Here is a 22,470-nt window from a genome sequence, read left to right on the forward strand (position 1 = left end):
TCCTCATGAGGTTGGTCGCTGGAAATGTCTCTCTCTAGAGGAATGTGGACAGTGACATGGCGATTTACAACCTGAGGTCAAAGGCCAGATGAACCTGAGGTGGACCTCATCAAAGAGACTGAGTGGAAACTACACCAACGAGTGAACAGTCGACTTGTCAACAGCTCTGAATGATATTTTGCTCCAGCTATATGTGGAACACGATTCTCATCTTTGCTTCTTGTTTATGCAGATTTGAACTAAAAATACCTTTCTTTGTATTTACAATATCTCCTCTATGTCCTTTTTTAATTTTAGATACTTTTTAAGCTCAGGCTTAAAATCTGCTTTTTGACTATTAAACACAAAGCTGCAAATATTTGATATTTTTATTAAATTATTTCTTTTCTGTTTCAGGTTTGTAAAATACTTGTGCAGTTTACTACCTAATAATACTAATAGTCTCGGCATGAACTAGTTCAGGTTCAATTGTTCCTTTTTTCTGCAACATATAGTCTTTTAAAAAAGTTAATTTGTTATTTTTGATGTGTTTTCCCGGCGGTTTAGGCTAATAATGTGATGAACATCATGTATCATTTGTAGAGTGCCGTCAGTCAGCCTACTTGCATCTGTTTGATTCTCTCCTGATAACTCAAAGAAACTCTGACTAAAAGCTGATCTCAAAATGGGTCTGAAATTGTGTCCAATAAGTGGACTTTTAGGAATATGGCAGAACCCTACTTTTAAACATTGTTTCACTTTGAAATCCTGATTTTAACTGCAGTAGATAAATGGCAAAATATAAAGCTAATTTAAAGGCAGGACATCTGTTGTTCTGGGTTCTACATAGATGAGTTAGGGAGAAAAACCAGAAGTTAAAAATTGCATGAAGCTCCTGTGCGTTCCTACAAACCAGCACTATGTATTGTGCCTTACCTGCAGCAGGCTGCTAGCAGTACTGACCATGAAGACACAACTTCGCGTTATTTATAAGGTTTGTTGGGTAGAACGTGTGCCTTCAGTTTATGTAGGTAAGTTTAAAGCAAGGATGGAGACTACCAGCCTCCAGCACCTCTGCTAATTGCCAACAGAACCGGGTGAACAGACACAACTTGGCATGAATAACTAACCACACAGAGCTTTAAAAGTTGGCCTCTGCGATGAAAAACTGTTCTATTGGACCTCTTTTTGATCGCAATTTACACTATTTAATTTTCTCATTACCAATATTTAATATTTGGTTCACAGATTCCCCCCCTGGGGTGTCAAAAGGGCAGACTGGGCAGACACAAGTTTGATGGGACTGAGGCTCTTTCCCTGCAGCAGGCTCCTGTGGGTTTGCCAGCAGAACCGGGTCTAGAGAAACAACTTGGCATCATCTAAAGGTTTTGAAGCTGGGAAATATGACTTATGTCGTTAAGTTAAAAACAAGAATGTGGGCCCACACATTATGAAACTAAGAAAATGCAGATATCTGTGAGGAACAGCCTGATGCACACATGCTCATACACATCCAGAAGTTACCAAGTTCTGGCCTCGAGAGGTACTGTCTGCTTTTCACTCCATGAATTAGCTCAGGATTCTTCCTTGAAGTCTCCTAGTTTTAGAGAAACTGTTCAACCTAAAAACAAGAATGTTGTTTAATGTCAGGCTGAATGCAACACCCTCCTCCTTGTCTCCTTCCTAAACCCCTCCTCTCCTCACCTTCCCCTCTGCTCCTTTTCTGCCTATATGGAACTCCTCCCACTGATATGATCCTTAAAATAAATCTATTATATTGCACTTTTGTTTTTTATTTAATGTCCTTTTTTTAAGTTGACAGCTGTCTACCCTTTGGCCTTCCTTTTTGCTAGCGTAGCACTCAGCCACTCGCAGACCCACATTAGCACCGTGTTGTGATTGCTATATAAAGAGTCCTTATCTCTGTTTTTTTAACTGCTCTGCTGTGACTCCGCTGACGCTCGCTATCTGCGGATGCAGTCAGAACCAGACGTCAGCGAATAGCCCACTTGGCAGCTCGCTTTTGTTTACTTTTTCCACTTACCCCTCTCTATTCATTTCTTTCTCATAGACTTGGAAACAGCCATGTGTGTTTTTAGACTGCTACTTTAAAGGAAGCCCTCATATGAATTAAGTGTCTTGGCTTCAGTCCTTGAGGCAAATGAAATAAACCTCATTCCAGTCCAAGGTTTTTTGATCAGAACATAATAAAAAATCATCTCAATTAGCAGCAATATCTCTGTGGTCATTTTCCTTAGGACTTTATCAGTCTTTTATATTGTTTTGGAGAAATTTCAGCCCACTCTTCTTAGCAAAATAGCCTTAGTTTATAGTTTTTGATGCAGGACATCATCACCTCACAATTTTAACCAGTTTGAGGTCTAGATTCTGACTGGGCCATTGCAGCACCTTGATTCTTTTCTTTTTCAGCCAGTCTGTTGTAGATCTGCCGCTGTGTCATGCCCTGTTGATGACCCAGTTTGGGTGAAGCTGAGGTTGATGGACAGATAGTATAACATTTCAGCTTCAAATAGGAAGACGGAAGAATTCATGTTTATCTCAATGACTGCAAGGTGACAGGTCCACCTCCAAGTCCAGCCCAAATCATCAGCTACCCACCATCATGCCTGACTGTTGGTATGTTGGCTAATATGCTGTGCTTGGTTTATTTTGATCTCATCTGTCCAAATTGTATTGTTCCAAACGTCTTGTAGTTTCTTCAGATACAGCTTTGCAACCCTAAGCTGGGTTGAGAAGAGGCTTTCTTCTAGTAACCATTCTGAAGAAGCCATATTGCTTAGTATGTTTTCTTATTTTTCTGTTTTGAATTTTAACATTTATGCCAAATAATGCCTGTAGATTCTGAGATGTAGCTCTCGTTTTTTTCATGTGTCCCTGAACAATGCGCATTCTGATCTTGGAGTAAATTTTCTGGGTCATCTCATCCCAAAAACGATGGGAACTGACTTCAGACGTTCTCACTGTTGAATGATGAATGTCAAATAGTTAGGAAATAACCTTTTAATCCTGGTCGGATTGATGGGCAGGAACATCTGCTTCTCTAAGGTCACAGCTGTTGTCTTTCCATCCGGGTGTTGCGTTAACATGCCAGCAAACTGCCACAATTCCTGCATTCACCGAGGTTCTCATGTTTGCTGATAATCAGTTGATAAAGTGCATTTGATTAGCAGCACTTGAAAGCCACCTCCTCTTCATCATATGAAAGAAGCAAGGATGTATTTAGTCATTTTACAGAAGGTTTCCATTTTGGCCGTTCCTCTTTAATAATAAAGGATTGTGTAAAATGTGACGCTACCTACTTTTTCTTTTAAGATAATTCACTTGATAACCAAACTGTCATCTTTTCAGTTTAAATTAGAGATACTCTGGCCTTTTTTTCTGATTTCCTATCTTGGCTCTTTAGCATCCTATGTTAGCATTTAGCCCTGTTAACAAAAACAAGTTACCGTGTGTATATTCTGTAGAATAAAGAAACTTGCCTTAACTCGTGAGATTTTTAAAACAGTGCCAACATTTGCTAAAAACACGACCTTACTGTAATACATTCAGCCTTCCTGTTATCTGCTATCGATCCTGTTCTCTCTCACTCTTTTGCAACCTGGTTGAACAATGGGTGCATCACCTAAAACGTGATTAACTTTATCATTTGTTTCTAAAGATAGACAGGTCTTGACATATAGAAAATGTATTTTACTTCAAAATAGCTTCTTAAATCTCTGTGCTTCCTCTGGATTGATTTACAACAACTCGCTGTTACCTTAAATTTCTACCTTGAGTTTTCTTTCCTTAGTAAGAACTTCCACATTGAAGAGTGTTGTTTTCTGAGTGACCTGGTATGGTCATGGTGCATTTATGGATTGGGTAAAGGTCTGATTTTTGAGTTTCTGACCGAAACTAATTTAAATTCCAGTCACCAACTGATGTCTTAGTACATCTTAGCTGAAATTGACCTAAAATATGTTAAACACATTTTAGGGGAAAACATCAGTAAAAGTAACATGTTGTATCTCTTACCTACAATCATGTGTCGTCTCTTAATATTTTCAGGATGACAACTGGGGAGAGACCACCACAGCTGTCACAGGCACCTCAGAGCACAGCCTTTCCCAGGAGGACATCGTTCGCATCACCAAAGACCTCGAGGACAGCGTCGGGCTCGACTGCCGCCGATACGTCACCCGGGCCGTCGCTGTGATCCTGGGCCTGTTGGTGTTCTTCACGCCGCTGGCTTTCCTCGTCTTGCCTCACATCCTTTGGCCAGAGAAGCTGCAGAGCTGCGGGACGGCCTGCGAGGGCCTCTTCATCTCCGTGGCCTTCAAGCTGCTCATCCTGCTGCTCGCCGTCTGGGCTCTCTTTTTCAGGCCAGCGCGGGCCAGCCTCCCACGCGTCTTCGTTTTCAGGATCCTACTTGCTGTGCTGGTGTTCCTCTTCGTCGTCTCCTACTGGCTCTTCTACAGTGTCCGGATACTCGACGCACAAGTATGTTAAATGACGTTATATTATGGCTTTTACTGCTTTTAGAGAAACTAAAACAGCTGGAAATGAAATATATTCTTCAGGGCGATTTTAAGTTGCAGCAGTGGAAGAGGTTCGTACACATATTTATTTTTAATAAATTCAGGAGCTTAACTAAATCAAAACAAGCAAAACACAGATTTCTGGTCCCTACAGTGATGTGTTTACTGTGTGAGTCATAATTTTAAATCCCAGTCGGTCCTTTTTTCAGAATGCTTTATGAAAAACAGAGAGGGTCTAAAAGGCTTCCAGTCCTTTGAAATCAGTCCTAATGTTTAGATGCTCTGCATTTGGTCTTACATGTGTATAAACTGCCAGATTATTCCCACAGTGGTTATGTGTTTAATAATTAGTCAAATCATAAAAATATTCAAAATTACCCAATGTTGTTCACTTAGGACGAAAACTACCAGGGCATTGTACAGTACGCAGTGTCCCTGGTGGACGCTCTGCTCTTCATCCACTACCTGGCCATCGTCCTGCTGGAGCTCCGGCAGCTCCAGCCGTGCTTCTCCGTGTGCGTCATGCGCTCCACGGATGGCGAGACGAGGCACTACAACCTCGGACAGCTCAGGTGAGAAGAACACGGTGGCTCGTTTTGTCTCTGCTTGGGTCTGGACAGGAATCATGTAGTCCTGCAAAGAAGGATTTGCCTCCTAACAGATTTCTAACATTTCTAACAGATTAACCTTTGTTACAAAAAATGCTGTTTTCAAATGGTAATTTTTATTAAGGGAAAAATGTATGCAAACCTGTGTGAAAATATAATTTGCACGCTTTTTAAATCATGAATTAACTGTAACTAACCACATTTCCTTGGTTGAGTTTCACTAACCAGACTGATTACTGACAGACCTTAAACAGAACCTGTATGACAACTTGAAGTAGACTAAAATAGCTCAATAAACAATATTTTATGCCCTGATCTAAAGAAATTCAAAAAGAGAGGAGACACAAAGTCATTGACATCTTTCAGTTGGAAAATGGCTACAAAGCAGTTTCTAAGGCTATGGGACTGCAGGAAACCACCACGACAGCCGTTATCCACCAAAATGACCCGAAAAGTGCGTTCATGACTCATCCAGCAGGTCACCAAAGAACCCAGATCAACATCTAGAGTTCTACTGGACTTACTTGCATTAGTTAAGATCAGAGCTCATAATTCAACAAGAAGAAAGAGAGTGGGCAAAAATGGCACCCATAAGAGAGTTAAAAAGGCCAAAACCGCTGCTGAGAAACATGAACTCAAAGACTCATCCCACATTTGCCAAACAAAACTCATCTCTGTGATCCTCAAGACCTCAGGAAAACTAATCACTGGACACCATATCTACAGTCTAACATAATGGAGGTAGTGTGATGGTGTGTGGTTGTTTTTTTTCTTTAAGGATACAGACAACTGTAATGGAAAAAATCCTGGAGAAGCTTAAACTAAACTAGACATTAAGGTCCAGCCCACTTGGGTTCTGTGGTAGGATGATGATCCAAACACAGTAGCAAGTCCACCTCTTAATGGTTCAAGATAAATAAATAAAAATCACACTTAAATCCGATTTAGATGCTGTGGCATGACTAAAAATGCTTAAAAAACCACTGTGGCAAAATTAAAACAAATGTTCAAAGAGGAGTGAGAAGAACAAAAATGACGGTTCTGGACGCTTCAATCACAAAAACTAAATAAAAATGACATTTTTACTTTGATCAGCAGTAAAATCCTTTTCAATTTTTGAAATTAATTTCATTTTAATATGTTCTAAAACTTAAAAGTGGAAAGGATAGAATGGACTGGAGATCGGGTTGGATTTGTTCCAATCAATAAAGTACAGCAGGCACAGCCATTGCCTGGATTTATGACAATGCATCATCTTAACCACCTGAAAACGCTCGAGGTGGATGTTCAGAAATTTTTAAATAAAACTGCTGATATTTGAGAATAAAACATGTTTAACTCATGTTAAAGTCGTTTTAAGATTTGTGTCCCAGCTGTACCTGAATGCAGCATGAACAGCTGTTGGGAAAATCCCCTCATCTATGGAGTTTCCCCTGACTTGAATTTTATATGATGTTTAGAGTTTGGAGCAGAACTTTCTCAGCTTGCATAATTCTACAGTTCTTCTGAGATCATCACGGAGTTTCTCGGGCTGTCCCAATTTTCCCAGTACTGATCAGTCCAATGAATTCTGTCAAACAAATCCTTTTTCTGCTACCAGAAGAAGCTACCAGCTGCAGTCCAGCTGTTCCACACCATGTAAACAAAGATTCAGCTCAGTATGAGTATATATTTGACCCTGTGCAAGTCCGAGTAAACATTTAATCATTTCTCTTAAGTATTTTCATCAAGGTTAGCTTGATGGTCAAGGTGTTTTATAAGAATTTATACCACCCATTAGTTAGTGAGAGGCATAGAGAAGAGGGCAGCAGAAAACCAAGGACTTCTGGAAGACCGAAGGCTTATAAGGACAAGATGGAAGAAGAGAAGTGTGCCAATATCAATGTGAAGAGAAAAGCAGAAAACATGATGGAGATGAAGGCAGGATGATAACCAGAAACTGGGACAACTCAAGTCACAAAGAGTGGAAAATAAGATGGTTTTATATTCCATAATAGGAGGAATGATTTCATATGGTGAAGCCTCAGTTTGGTCAAAAAGGGCAGGGCAATTGAAAAGAGACAAACTGAAGAATTATTTTTGCAGTTAAAGACTGGGATAAAGGAAAAGCACCTAAAAACAACTATCTGATATGGTTGGGAGACCTGCCAGGAGAAACAAAGCATAGGGAGGGGATGACTTCAGAGAGGAACTGCAGCAGAAAGAGGGCAGAGGAGAAGACACAGAAGACTGAAGCAGAAAAGACTTGAAGGAGGGGGTTAGAGACAGAATAGAAAACAAGGGTTTAATAGTTAATGCTCGAGTCATTTTGAAGAATCCAGAAGTGTCTGTTTGTTGGGCTGGAGGAAGGCGAAGCCTTGTTTGTGTCCCAGTGTTTAGGAGAGAAGAGCTCATAATAGGCCAGCCTGTTTCTTATATCCTTATCAGCTCTACAGAAAAACAGGAAAATACCATTTTTATCTAAACACAGCAGCTCTGCTGTCGCTCCCTGGTTACCGCAGGCGGCTCCCAGTTTCTCACACACTGTTTCTCATGCCTTACCATAAAACCTGATGGATTTATAGATGGAGCTTCTTTTTATGACAGGAGCAATAAATTCTGATCTTAGTTTCTGAGGTTGAGAACTCTGAAGTGATTGTGCAGGTGCATTTCTCATATTATTTATCCCCTTTCTTCACATTATTGGACATGCAGCTTATTGCGAAAGCATACCTGTTTATAAATCCACACTGCAAAGTAGGCTGTGCATTTGTATTCAGCCCCCTAACCCTAAATGAAATCCAGTTGGAGAGCATTAATAACAGAAGCAGCCACGTAGCCCCTGTTGACTCTGGAGAAGCTGCAGAGATCCACAGCTCAGGTTGTGCACTCCTAAAATCTGGCCTTTTTTTTTTTTAAGAACAATGGCAAGAAGGCCATTGGGTTAATGGGAAGATGGAGCTCCTGGAAGAAAACCTGTCAGTGGCTTGAGGCTGAGGTTAGAGCTTCACCTTCCAGCAGAAAAGATTCTGGAAAGTGACTGAATCCAAATGCAAGCCACACGTTTCAGATTTGTATTCAAATTTTTGTTCAATTCAGAATTTAATACTTTGTTAATATTGAGGTTTGTGGTTGAAACGTGACAAAATGTGAAAAGAAATATAAAGGTTATGGATACTTTTTTTTAGCCACTGTATATCAAAACTGCTCAAATAAAGCTGAATGTGGTGCTGAACATTCAGACAATTTAGAGAACCTAGTTTCTTTCAGTTAAGTCAACAAATACAAACAGCAGGGACTCAAACCTGACCTTTCAGTTGGCTGATTTGCTATTGATCTACTTTGGTATAAGCATGTGAGTTGGAGTGTTAAGATGGCTGAATTATGGTTGTTTTTCTTTGTGTGATCTGTGACAATCAGTCATGATCTGGCCGGCAGCAGGCCTGTCTGCTCCCTGTTTTCCATCTGTGACTGTAAACACACACGTAATTAGTGCTCCCTGCAGACGGCAAGACGGCATCTGCTCAGATTGACTCATGCATGGGAATGCCGGAGCATTGACGTGCCGCATATTCATGCAGGATGCTTAACTTGTGCACAAGAAGCCCCCAAATGAAAAGGATGCATCTTACCTAGCAGCTCAGAAACAAGTGTGTAGCATGCTGTCTCGGCTACTGTCTGTTCTGTTTTTAGCGCCCATCTAAAGATTTATGACCAGTTCGAATTTGGAAACTGGTTTTTCTCCAGAGGTTTCTCCTTTTTTAACACCATCCAAACCCAGACCAGTTTCCCAAGGCTCTTTTCATGAACAGAAGTCCTTCACTGTCTGCAAATGTCTACTTGGTTTAGATGTTTTCCAGGGCAGAATAAGTATGATGAAAGATTATGGACTATGGCAAAAATAGTTTGTAATTCCAGACCTTATTTCCTATACCCTGTGGTCTAAAGGATTTATCCTTCATTCCTTCCCTGTTTTCTTTCCCTCATTTTCTCATTGTCTCTTTCCATCCTCATTCCTTGTCCTTCCTTCCTTTTAAACTTTCTTCTTTCTCTTTTCTTCCTCCCTTCATTCTTCGTCTTCTTCCTTGTCCTTCTGTTCTAGCTTCATTCCTTAATTTAATTCAGTCCTTTTGCCCTTCCTTCCTACCACGTGTTTTTAGATGTTCCATATTTAACACCTACCCACTATTGAAATATCTGCAGTCAATTTAATGAAGATTTGTTTTTATTTATGTTTTAAAATGGGTGAAAATGACCGAGAACTCTGGGATTTTGACTTTTTTTTGCAGAAACAATGTGTAGGAACCTTGAATGAGAAACATTCCTGCAGCATGATGTTGCCCCTCCTGTGTTTCATTGTGGGTAGAGGGTTTTTTTTTCTAGGCTTTTGTTTAATTAGTGTTCTTGTGCTTATGTCGCCTGGATGTCGGCTGTCTGAGTTATTGGGTTGTTACAGAGCTGGAAATGTGGCTACATACGTTTAGTTACGCCCACTCATTCTTTTTTTCTTGCTTGCTTGGCTTAATAATTCATTTAAATTGAGAAGAGATAAGAACTGACATTCAGAGAAGGTACCATTAATCAATGGTTTACTGTCATTCTTCCGTTAATAAATTGAGCATTTGTAGCTGATAATAAACCATTGGCCTGGTTTTCGTAAATGTCAGTCTTTGGTTTACCTAAACCAGTCGTAATGAACTGACCGAATCTGATCAAGTATCAGTTTCATCCAGTTAAAACATCTTATTGCGATCTCCCCACCATCAGCTCTGTACATTCGACCATCTGCAAAGGGGAAATGAGGAATGAGATTTTATTGCGGGCTGGATGCCCGGGTGGTTTGTGATGAGCCATCGCTTAATGTATGGTTTGTTCCGAGCCAGAAGTGGAAGCAAAAAGAGGGCAGAATGTGGATTAAGAGCTTTCATCAGTGGATCCGGGGTCATGCCGTTATCCTTCTGGGATAATAGGAAGTGCATGCTGCAGGCTAGTGTCTGCTGTTGTATATTAAGTTAGCCGTCCATGTGGACAAAAGGCTGGACACAGCAGGTCCTCACAAATATCTGGATACAGGGTGTGTGTGTGTGTTTTCTGGAACAGAATAAAAGAGGAGCCGTGTTAAGCATTTAGGTTGTAATATGTGTTAACAGCTGCCAATATATGCTGGCCTCCTGTCAGACTAATGCAGGTGATTGAACTGGGCTTATGGTGTCACAACAGAATAACTGCAGTTTGTTAAACCCAATGTATGCTGTGTGCTGAACTTTACTTATATTTGGTATGCGGAGGCAGATTTTACCATCTCACAGCACTCTGTTTCCTATGAATGGTCTATTATATGCTTATTAGATTCCCCACCTAATGCCTAAATGCTGTATTGTTTTATCCTCAACTTGAACTTTAAAATACGTTTCTTTCTTAATCAGAAGGAAACGCCAAGTTGTAAAGATATGAACAAAAAAGCCCAGGATGGAAATCCCTCATCAAGAGCCTATTTCCCTTTTTCAAAAATGTACAGTCATCTTTTGTTTGGTGTTTACATTCAGTATGGGGTGAAAGGTTCCTCACCAGCCCATGTAACGGTCATGAAGTCTATGCAATAGGTTGTTTTAGAACAGGAATATCTCATTTCCGTTTGGAAAGGGTGGACCAGTGTTTCCTGTGCTTGAGGGAACAAGAAAGGAGTGAAAGTACCTTTACTTCTCATTGCACACAAGACTGCATCGCCTTGCAAAATATTCAAATTACTTGAGCATTTCCATATTTTGCTACCTCAGACTTACATTTTATTGGGATTTAAATGGGAAAGAGCAACAGAAAATGGTGCATTTTTTGAGTCAATATTGTGGAGAAACACCTTTTTCTCCATGTCCTGGATCATGTCTTTGCATGTTAAACTGGTGCTAACTCAGTCAGAGCGGATGGAGAGCATCTGTGAGCATATGGTTTTAAGCCTTTCTGCTGAATTCCAATTAGGTTTAGATCTGGACTTTGACTATGCCATTTTAATACAAGGAATATGCTTTGATCTAAACACTTTTTATTGTGTCTCTGGCTGTATGTTTAGTGTTGTCCTGCTGGAAGGTGAACCTCCAGTCTCTGACAGGGTTCATCCTAGGATTGCCCTAAGTTTATGTCCATCTATCTTTAACTCCAGCTTCCTCATCAGTATTGAAGAACAACATGCACAAAGCATGATGCTGCCACCACCGTGTGATTATATGTCCATGGTGATGTGCAGATGGACTCCATTCACTAATTATGTGACTTCCAAAGGCAATGGGTTGAACTGGGTTGTATTTATAGAAATTTAACAAAGGTGGCTGAAAGGAAATACAGCAACACATGATGGTGGCAGCATCATGGGGAATTACCACTTTATTTTTCAGGCTTTTATCTGCAAAAAACAATTCAAGTCATTTGTTTTTTCTCTTATTTCAATCAGAAATATTTCAGTTTTGTGCTAAAACATGTCTCAATACTGTTTTAAATACTTGAAGCAATGAAGTTTGTATTGAACACAACTATGCAGTATTTAGGGTTTTCTAAGTGCTGTTGTAACCATTTGAGTTGAATAATATAACCATGGAAGTGGCTCCCCGGAATACGGAGGAAGCTTATAATAACAAGCATATGATTTATGGAACCTAGCATGCAAAAACAGCCTGCTTGTGTACAGTTGGTTTAATAGTGCTGGGTTATGAAAGACAAGATCCGGCTTGCAGCGATCCTGTTTCAGGCTTCCTCTCTCTGATGTTGCACCGTGTGTCACGCTTGAAAATAACGTATATGGTGCACATCTTTGGACTTCTCCAGTCAAAGCGTGCAGGACTACCTTATCAGATAGACTACAAGTTCCTGTTTGTGTTGTGTGAAATATTTTGTTTCCCTTTGAGTTACAGCTCACCTGTTCACTACCTACATTTTGTCAGGAAGTGCTGCGACAGTGACCTCCTTAATGAGGCAATTAGAAAAGTCAAGCATTTCCAGGGTTTATCATGCTACAACCACAAACTCTAGAGTCCGTAATGGACTTCGATGTGATAGACCAACACTTTGTGTTTGTAACACATAAAATCCAAATAAAATGCATTGAAGCATGTACTGGTAGCCTGACAAAATGTGAAAAAGTTCAAGGACTGTGAGTACTGTTCCAAGATTTGTACTTTCTGATCTGTTTCAGCTTTTAAGTGCTTCTTTGACCTCCACCCATAAGTAACTTTCCCAGTTATGTTCCATCCTTCCCTGCTTTCTCTGCTTCATGTGGGTTTTCCTCAAGAAAAGCTAAAAGGTTTTGTTTTTTCATTCGTAAATATTTGAAAGTGAGCCAAAAATCTTCCTCATCTGTTGTTTTGTCTTCCACGGGAAGATTTTCAGCCCTACAACTAAGTTTCTAATATCTGATATTGCAGGTGAAAATGTCTTGTGGTCATTTTTCTCTGTTTCTCTCTCAGACTCTTGTTCTTTATAAGCAACGAAAGCAGCTTTCGGCTACAGCGCACCTCTGACTCTGCTCTCCTTTCTCCTCTCCAGTATTCAGCGGGCAGCCCTGGCCATCATAGAGCACTACTACTGTGACTTCCCCATCCATAACCCAGCTCTGCTTTCTGCCTCCAAGTCCCGAGCTGCCAAGCACCTGGCCGGCCTTAAGGTCTACAACGTGGATGGTGAGTTCCCAGCAGGCCCTGCTGAGGGTGAGTGGGATGCTCTGTGCTGTCTGTAGCTTCTTTGTGCTTTTAACAATAGTCTCACGTCATTTTGTTGTGTGAGAGGGCAGCGACTGTAAAACTGGATTTCTATTATTCTAAAGTAAAGAAAAAATATCACAGAGGAGTTGTTTTCCATGGTTTTCTCAAGGTCTTAATAAGTCTTAAATTGAATCCTTATTTCAGGCATCAAAAGGATATAAGTACACCATTCTAGGTCCTAAATTACTTTTATTTCTATGTTTTTATTTATTTCTTTTTCCAAAATGCTCTGGCTCTTAGGTTATTCTCTGCAAGCTTCCTCCTATAGGAAAGTAAATATTTGAAAAATGTTTGATTTGAAAACTGGCAGTCAGATAGTTGGCGAAAAACTGTTATCAGTAATTGTTGTGAAGTAATGCGTTAGTTAGGTTACCAAGAGGTTTCATTTATTATGTCGTTTTTCCTAAAGACTGCTGAAGTAGTTGTTTTAGCTCGTAACAGGACATTTTCCTTGTCTTAAACCGCTTCAAGCCTCTGCAGGTGGATTTTCCTTCCCCTGCTGGAATGCACTGAAATAAGCGATTGCCTGGAAGGCTGAAATTGATCTCTTAATGTAGCATAATTGGAAAATTGTCGACAGTTGCATGAAGCCTGGGTGATTTGTAGTTAATGTGCTGCAACATGCAAAAATGCAAGCCGGCTGATTTGATATCCAGACTCTCTGCAGGTGGGGCTATAATTTGTACTTGTCTGCTGACCTTCATTTCTCCTTATGTGTCTCCTTGCACTGATGCTAACCCTTTAAGACGTCTTTAAAGCTAGACTGAAAGCCTACCTTTGGGACAGTGAGTATGTAAAGATGTTGCTGTTGCTAATTGAATCACTGCTGTTCACTTTCAAAGAGCCTTGCTAATTTAAACACGCAGCACTCACCACTCCGCATGCCACAGGTTAAGGGAAAGGTTTCATCCTGGTGTCAGCTGGGAAGAATGTAACACAACCTCTCTATTAAATTATTGCGCTCCCTTAAGTGTACTTCAGCTTCAGGGAAGACCTCCAACTTGACACGCTTGTCTTTTTTCCAGCCACCATTTGTGTCCCATCTTTTAAGTGTTAGTAGGTAGCATTACTGATAAATTAATGGTTACATCACCGACGGTTGTCATTTCTTCCCCGAGTATCACTACTCTACATTTTTCTCCTGCAACAGCTGCTTGGAGACTCCTCAGCCTCTTTCTGCTCTCAGGCGGCTTTCGCTCTCTTCTGCAGCCGTGCCATGTGACAAATAATTTCAGCTTAGAGAAGGACGATAATCTTTTATGATACATTTTTATGACCTGTTTTCTTGTCAGATGCAAGTCAAGTGCAGAATTATAGTTTAAACTTGATCCCTGTGCCGGTCACTACCCTACCTCACTACACTACCATGTTCCTCAAATAGATAAAAGAAAATACTACAAGTCAATCAGATAAGCTGATCAGAGTTAATATAGTTGTTGAATTAGGATTTTTTTCTTAAAAAAAAAGAAATTTAAACATGTTTTCTGTACTTTTTAAATTAAAAGCTTGTGTTTACCCAATAAAATAAACTGACGTTCTGGTTGTTAAAATGTTTCAGATGTTCTGTATTTAAACAGATACAGTTAAACTATTTTATCTCCAGGTTTGGTCCTCTGTGTGTTCTCTTATCCACCTGATTTGTTTCTGCATTCACACTTAAAAGGTTCCCTGCAGAAAAGTTCAGAATTAACATTCTTCTGACAGTCAGATTTCCTTCATTATATGCAGAGCTGTTAATGTCTATGTATTATTCTGTTCATGCTCGATCCCCTACCCCGCTTTAATAATTCACAACCTGAGCTTGCTTTGAACATCAGCAGTCTGCTGTCCTCGCCTTGAAAATGTAAGCTTGTCCAGGTTGAAGGTTGTGGTTTGAACACATGGGAGGGTTTCCTAACAATCATCACTCAGACCGTTGGCTCCTTGGTTTTCATGTCGCAGCTGATTAAAGGAAATCGATCCCCCCACGTTACACTCTGTGTCATCATCCTTCATTGTCTTCTGTGAGATGGAGTCACACCACGTTCCGATGATTTCAGGTCCAGGTAACAATGCAGCTGCTGGAATCGCCCAGTCCCAGTCCAGAGCCATGATCGCGGCTGCAGCCAGGCGGCGCGACACCAGCCACAACGAGCTCTACTACGAAGAGGCTGAGCACGAGAGGCGTGTCCGCAAACGCAAGGCGCGGTGAGTCAACCTCAAGCATTTCTGATGCAGTTGGAAGCCACTTTATGTATCAAAAACATTATCGGTGTAAAATCAAAGGCGAAAAAAGCTATTCTGAAGGATGGATTCTCTTCATCAGGCAGCAATCTTCTTACAAAATTTAAAGACGAAGAAATGAGATTTTGTGTATTGCAAAAGTATATGTATTTCAGAATCATAATACTGAAACTGCACTGGAAATTGAATCATTAAGTCGGAAATAGCCACTAGTAGAGTCAAGAAGCAAACAAAACAAAACAAAAACTAAAAGAACCAAAAACAAACATGAAATCAAACTACTTCAAGAGATCTCAGAATAAAAACGCTGATAATAGGTCTAACGTTATCTACAGTGTTACAAATGTCTCTCTGTATTGGGTATTTGTGTATAATTCAGGGTTCTAAATACCTGACTTAAATCAGAGAAGGAAAGTTTGGTGGAGGGAAAACGGTAAGGCAGGGTTAGTAGTACTAACTTAGTACACCTTTCATTCAACCAAATGTACAACTCTAATTTCTAAACATTTCCTGCTGTTTTTATGATCCTGGACTTTTTAGGTTAAATTCTTAAACTGGGACCTGCCTGAATAGCAGTCGGGTCTTATAAACTGTAGGTTTCCACAGGTAATGATAAAACACAATGCTAATAATGGCCTCCGGTGTTGTTTGAGTGAGGTAAAGTGCCATTTCAATGCTTTTTTTCCCACATCTGGACTAAGTTAGTCAGCTCTGTTTTAAAAGCTTTAATTCTGGAAGTTGATAAATAAGGATAGGAGTATCTTCCCCTAAATGCAGGTTCTTCAAAGCACAGTTGGTGAACTTGGATACCTTTTTATTTCATTTGCAAAAATGTCACCCAGTTTTTGAACCACAGGTTCAAGTTCAACCTAAATTAAATATTGTGTAGAGATCAAACGGGTAATAAAACGACCATTTGTATTTTTTAAAGAGGTGTGCATTTAGTCAAAGTCAATAACAAAAATCCTGTTAAAGTAAAGCTGTGTTTTTCAGAGATTTTAAGACAGTTTAGGAACCCTGAAAAAATGAATTCCACAGAGGAAAGTCTTCTGGGTCCGTGAGTTTCTCAGCCCAGATAATCAGATCCAGTCCAGGTCTTGTTTCACCTCCGATCTAGGTCTCGGTTCAGGTTGCTGGATGGTTTCCCAACTGAAAGTAAAGTTAAAAGTGTGAAAAGTACTCTAAATAAACAAGTATTCGATTTCTTAAGTCACAGAGTAACTGACCTTAAAGAGCATTCCTTTAAATTTGCTTGCTGTGCTTTCTCCCAGACTGGTGGTGGCAGTAGAGGAGGCCTTCACCCACATCAAGCGCATGCAGGAGGAGGAGCCGAAGAAGGCTCCTGGGGACGTGATGGACCCCAGGGAGGCAGCTCAAGCAATCTTCCCCTCCATGGCCCGGGCCCTGCAGAAGTACCTGAGAACCACCAAGCAGCAGCACTGCCACAGCATGGAGAGCATCCAGCAGCACCTGGCCTTCTGCATCACCAACAACATGACGCCCAAGGTCTGACCCAAGCCCCCTCAACACATCACCGCCACATTCAGAGATTTGAATTCTTACTACTGCTCCATGCTCTTTCCTTCCAGGCGTTCCTGGAGAGCTACCTGATGCCAGGACCCACCCTGCAGTACGGTAAAGACCACTGGCTGGGCCGCCGGTGGACGCTGATCAGCGAGGTGTCGGTCACCAGCGGCCTGAAGGACGGAAGTGTCTTCTTGCTCAAGTGTGTGGACTTTAGCCTGGTGGTCACCTCCAAGAAGATCCCCTACATCCAGATGACAGAGGAGTACATTGACCCCAAATCCCACAAGTTTGTCCTGCGACTACAGTCTGAAACCTCGGTGTAGGACGCCAACAGTCTTTTTTTATTCCTCACCATGTCACGTTGCTTTTAAATGTTGCTAACTAGAGTCTGAAGTTTTTATATGTACTTTTCTTCATTTTTAATATATATATAAATGAATTTATATACCACATGTCTGAAATTATTGCTATTTTAATGTTCAACTTGTTGAAAAGAAGAACTGTTGCAGGATTTTGCTCACGGGTTTGATCGGCAAATGAGGTTGTGCACATTACTGTATGAATGAGTGAACGGTCCCCTCCGAAAGTAACACTTTCACTTATTACAGCCACAAACTTCTATGCATTTTATGGGGATTTTATGTGATAAATCAAGACAAAGTGGGGCATAATTATATAATAGAAGGAAGATCATACAGATACTTTCAATTGATACAGTTTGCATCTGAATGAGAGGATATTGAGCTTTTTGGTCTATGTGGAAAATCCTTTGTGTACAGGAAAATGAACACTCAATGGGAAAACACGGCAGTGGGAGCATCATGCTGTGGTGAGGTTTTTCTTCAGCAGGAACAGGAGCATCAGAGTAAAGTCGGGATCATTTTCCTTCCTCTTCACAATTATACCCTACTTCATGTTGGTCTTTTGCATAAAATCCCTCTTAATACAAAAGTTTGTGACAAAGTGTGCAAAAGTTCTAGAGGTGTTAAAACTTTTGCAAGGTGCTGTATGCATGTGTCATTTCTGTGTTGGCATGGTCACCCTGTTTGAGAAGCCACAGCCAAACGAGACTGGAATAAAGGCACATTTCACTAGCATAGCCAAGTTTCCAATGTCATGACAGAGACTCTGGGTTTTCCACCAGTTCCAAGCCTCTGCTGTTGTCTTGTTAACTGCAGAGAGGAGTATGTGGAATCCCTTGAAATGGCTACAAACTGGGCGCTACATGGATTTTATAAGTGGCAATAGATAAAACAGAAACACTTTCAGATTTTACAATCTACAAAACCACCTGTGCTGCAAGATTCCAGGTGTATTGGATCGGAGAACATCAGCTGGACAAGCTGAACGCAGAATGGGCTCGATAGTAAGAGACGCATGGATATGGACATGTACCCAAAGACATGAACTCCTCCACAAAGGTTCAGTAATCCTCTAGGGCTTTTGTGTCTGCCGCATCTTCCTGACATGACGAGACAGAGCTGTGAGTTCAGAAATAAAAACTACCGATTCCTCACGAAAACCTGTGTCACGTTGCAGCACGTTTATATAAGTTCTACATCTGCATTTCCCTTCCAAGCAACAGTTTCCAAGATGAGAATGTTGCAACAGTGTGTCTATTGACTTCAGCCTCTACACATCCTGATGTTTTTTTACACATTAAAAGCCTTCTTATAAAGGAAAGAATTTCATTGTTGATGAGAACAGGGAAGAATTGGCAAAAATGTACAGTGCCTGACAATACATTTCCTGCTCCTTGAACATTTTGTCATGCTAAAACCACCAACTGTTTTTTTTTTATTTATGTGATGGAACAACAGTTTAAAAATCTGAAAAGTGTGGCATGCATTTATATGTAGCCCTATGAGTGGTTGCTTTGTAGCTGCAAGTCTGTTGTGTCTTTCTACCTCTAGAGACATTCTTATTTGCAAAATAGCTCAAGATTGGACTTAGAACTTCTGTGAACATCACTATTTAAATCTTGTCCCAGATTCTCAATATGATTTACATTTAGACTTTGACTAGTCCATTCTAACACATGAAAAAGCTAAACCACTCTATTATAGAGCTGGCTTTATGTTGAGGGTCCAATAACTAAACTGTGCAACGTGTTGGACTAAATTTTAGATAGGCTTTCAGAGTAAAGGGCACTGAGACAAATATTTGCCACACTTATCAGATTTTTATTTGCAAAACATTTTGACAACCACAAGGGGTGTGAAAAGTGTTCACCCATCCACTGAGATCAACAAAGATTTGTGTTTGAGTTTAAAGTGTGATTTCATCTCTCAGGGCTCCTTGTCGCCTCATTCTATTCGAACAGGAATCAACAGAGGTGGATCAACAGTCTGAGCTGGGGTTGGGTGGAACCTCCTTCCCAACTGGACGGTCTGGTTTTTCCTTTTACTGCCTCGTCTGACGGCTGGCGTCTGATAAACATCCAATCCCTCGAGGTCAGTCCCTTCATGGAGGACTTCGATGGATTTATTCTCTTCTTTTATTCACATGCTACGCTACGTTTGCATTATAAAGAAAAAAAATACTCGTAAATAAGCTAAAGTCACTCCTCTGTCACTGTGGCTGCTGCACTCTGCAAAGTGACAGAAATCATCCTAAGATCATGTTTTGTCATGAATCAAAGCATGTCAGGCTGGCTGTATCCTCTACTGCCCCCTGGTGGGTACAACATGAGTCGCCACAGGTGGGTCACGTAAACCTGAATTCAAATCCTTGCTGTTGAGGGCAAAAACGAAACAAAGCTGCCAGGGGTGACTAAATTTCACACCAACCTATTCTGTATTTACTGATGGTTTAACTTCCTGTTTGTACACTGTATTTATGTAAACAAGCACGTATGTGTGTGTTTGTGCTAGTTCATACAGCCTGCCTTTTTCGCCTCTCCACATCGTCCTCACCATCTGTCCCACTGTTGCCTGGTTACAGCCCTCTGTCCGCGGTCTGGTTTTTGATGGATATCCTCACGATGACTGTGAATTTTCAGGGGATTTTTCAGTTGCACAACATTAGTATTTGTAAAAAAAAGTAATATTAATGATAATAAAACACTTTTTATGAACATTTGTAAAATTGCAGCTGGTTATTTAGGTTTTGCATCCAGAATCCTGCTTGGTTAAAGGAGAATTTTATTGTCAGGGTTACATCTTCAGCTTCCCAGGATTCAATTCTGCAGCTGAATGCTTTAACTAGGGGCAATCTTGATGCTTTCACATTTATTGGCACAAAGATCGGTCAAATAAACTTTTATTGCAGTAGCACAATCTCAGGTTGAAATTTTTAGAAAAATGCACCCTTAGATTTATGTATTTATTCAGTTTGGGGGAATAGTTCCATGTTAAGACATAATTTGTCTTAACAAAATGTCTGCCGCCACACGTGTCGGCACCTCTAACAGTTTCTGTCTCTGAAGCACTTGTTCTTTTGAACGTTGGTCTGTGTCTCTAGGACCTTTTAGTTGGTAAGCCATGGCTTTCCCTGATGCATAAATATGACATGAGGCCAGTTTCTCTTGGCCACTCTTAAAAATGGGAAAGACAAGAGAAAATGCCTTTCAGGAAAGGCAGAGGTTGTAAGTCAGAAAACGGTTACTGGCCCAAACCTGCCCATATTTGCAGTTGGAGTTTGGAACAGCTTTAAATTTTGTGAACAAAATTGGAGGAGGATCCATATTTTCTTGCCACCATAGGCTTACACACTGGAAAGGGATGAATCTTCAAAGCACGCTGTGGGAGAAAAAGCACTGTACAAAGCATTCCTGCTGATTCACTGGTCTATTTTAGGAGAATATGCAAAGCGTAAATTACGGGGGGTAAATGCTGTGAGCATATCACTGTTTGATTCTGACCTGATCTGTGATCATTTCTTTAAAAGATTATTTGCAAAATCAAGACCCTTTGATTATTTTATGCCTTAGTTTACATTAGCGAGAAGAAGAACTAAACAGATAATGGTTGTCTCAAGAGTTTCTGTCTAACAGGGGCCTGCAGAAGTATTTATACCCCTTTTAACTTTTTTGCATTTTGTCATGTTACAACTTGAATGTATTTTATTATTTGTTGCCTGATCCGTATTAATGCTTCTGGATTCTGATACTCCAAAATAAAAGCCAGTTCTCAGTCTGAAATTAAAAAACAGAGACAGCCGCTATTTACTAATCAGACGACCTGGAGTAACGGAGGGTCAGTACAAATGCATGCCATATTTTGATCTACATACTAAAATGCAGCATATGTGTCTGACAACAAGGATTGCACGTCACCTTAAACAAACCATCCCCCAATTTGAAACATAATGGTGGCAGCATCATGCTGTGGGGATGCTTTTCTTAAGGAATGGACATGGAATGCACTCCGCACTTTTCAGATTTTTATTTGTTATATTATTTTATTTGTCTCCTTCAACTTCACAGTTATTCACTACTTTGTGATGGTCAGTCATCTAAAATCCAAATTAAATTCCTTGAATTTCATCTGTAATTGACAATGTACTGATCCATCTGCATAAATAGAGTAATAAAAGTCTCTTTCGATCAAAATGCTATTTATTTAATCACCTTTTATATTCTCTTTAAACAGGCCATTGTTGAGTTAATCATCCTCTCCATATGGGTTTAGTTCCCCCCTGGCTGCAGGCTCACTAACACTCTTCCCTGTCGTTGTGCATTAAGTGTCCTGCTCTGCTGTGTGACATGTCTGGGCCAAATATCCTTTTATTTCGGTGGCTTTGTCATTGTCATGGAGCTCAGAGGTAATTGGCTCGCCGTCAGCCTGTCAGAGCTGCGTGGCTGTTGGCCTCGTGGCTAAATGAATGTCAGTGTCTGCGTCCGGCCCTGAAAACGAACAACCTCATCCCTCCCAGAGCCAGGGGGGGGACACGAAGCGGCCTGTCGAAACTCATCCGTCCCTGCCCCGGCGCCGCGCCCTTACTCGCCTGCTCTGAGAGCTGGACATGGAGGCAGAGGATGGATAGGGGGAGGAAATGGAGATATTTGCATCTAAATGGAATGTTTTCTTCCCTTCATTTCTGTCTCTATATTTGTACTGTAATGACCTGGTTATGTGTTTATTGAATCGAAAGAAAAAATCCTACCAGCTTTGCTATTGAGCGGAAATCAACACCTTAACACATCTTACACATCTGTCTTTCCTTGGTTCTTTGCAGCTTTAAATTCCCCGTCTTAAACCACAAACGTGATATTTAGATTTTTTCCTTCCTTGTTTGGAGAAATGTCTGTAAAACCTCCTCCCAGTTGACACCCATGGAGAACCTGTGACCTGAAGTGCCCTCTAGAACATCACAACACTTTGAGCGCTTCTACTTCCTTTTCCTCAGAAGCGAGTGTGACATGTTTACTTGCCTCGGGTCACATTTAAATGCCCCCACACAAACACACCAGTCCATGTTCTCCAGTTGCATGGATAAGGTGTGAACCCCACAGGATAAAACAAACATCCTGCTTATTCCACATCCACATCCAGCCCCAGATAATTAATGATTCTTGCATAGTCTTGTATCATTTATTCATGTGTAGATTCAAATTTTTTTATCATTGCCGTGCACTCATTATGAGGTTTTCTGGGCCCCAGGGGGCCGTTTCTGAGGCTAAGCACCCCCAGCCTCAAGGTCCAGGTGTCCACCACCATTATGGGGTATTACATCACTGAATTATTTACCAATGTTTGAATAATTGAGCAGGAAAATGTTCTCTGAATGAGGAAGAGTTTTATTTTGTACCAATCAATGCTAATCTATGTGTATATTCCTATATTTGTGTTTTTAAAATAAACGTGTAAACACTGAGCCTTGGAAAAGTATTCATACCTCTTGTAGTATTATTGGGGAGAAAAATCT

The 22,470-nt window shown here is 40.6% G+C and overlaps 1 protein-coding gene across 5 annotated transcripts in view; it reads left to right on the forward strand.

Annotated features, from left to right (window-relative positions):
* Positions 1-18,124, forward strand: part of LOC124861573 (vang-like protein 1) — a 56,128-nt gene extending 38,004 nt beyond the window's left edge. For 4 of the 5 annotated variants that reach the window (XM_047355406.1, XM_047355405.1, XM_047355409.1 and 1 more), the window contains 6 exons: positions 4,048-4,479; positions 4,914-5,089; positions 12,638-12,798; positions 14,892-15,039; positions 16,347-16,581; positions 16,665-18,124. In XM_047355406.1, the coding sequence (XP_047211362.1) occupies positions 4,048-4,479; positions 4,914-5,089; positions 12,638-12,798; positions 14,892-15,039; positions 16,347-16,581; positions 16,665-16,925 (1,413 nt within the window). In that variant the 3' untranslated portion in view covers positions 16,926-18,124. The remainder of the gene's footprint in view (positions 1-4,047; positions 4,480-4,913; positions 5,090-12,637; positions 12,799-14,891; positions 15,040-16,346; positions 16,582-16,664) is intronic. The other variant, XM_047355408.1, reaches the window with a different exon arrangement.
* Positions 18,125-22,470: the final 4,346 nt, after the last annotated feature.

This window comes from Girardinichthys multiradiatus, chromosome 24 (assembly GCF_021462225.1).
Source record: "Girardinichthys multiradiatus isolate DD_20200921_A chromosome 24, DD_fGirMul_XY1, whole genome shotgun sequence".
NCBI classification, from domain to species: Eukaryota; Metazoa; Chordata; class Actinopteri; order Cyprinodontiformes; family Goodeidae; genus Girardinichthys; species Girardinichthys multiradiatus.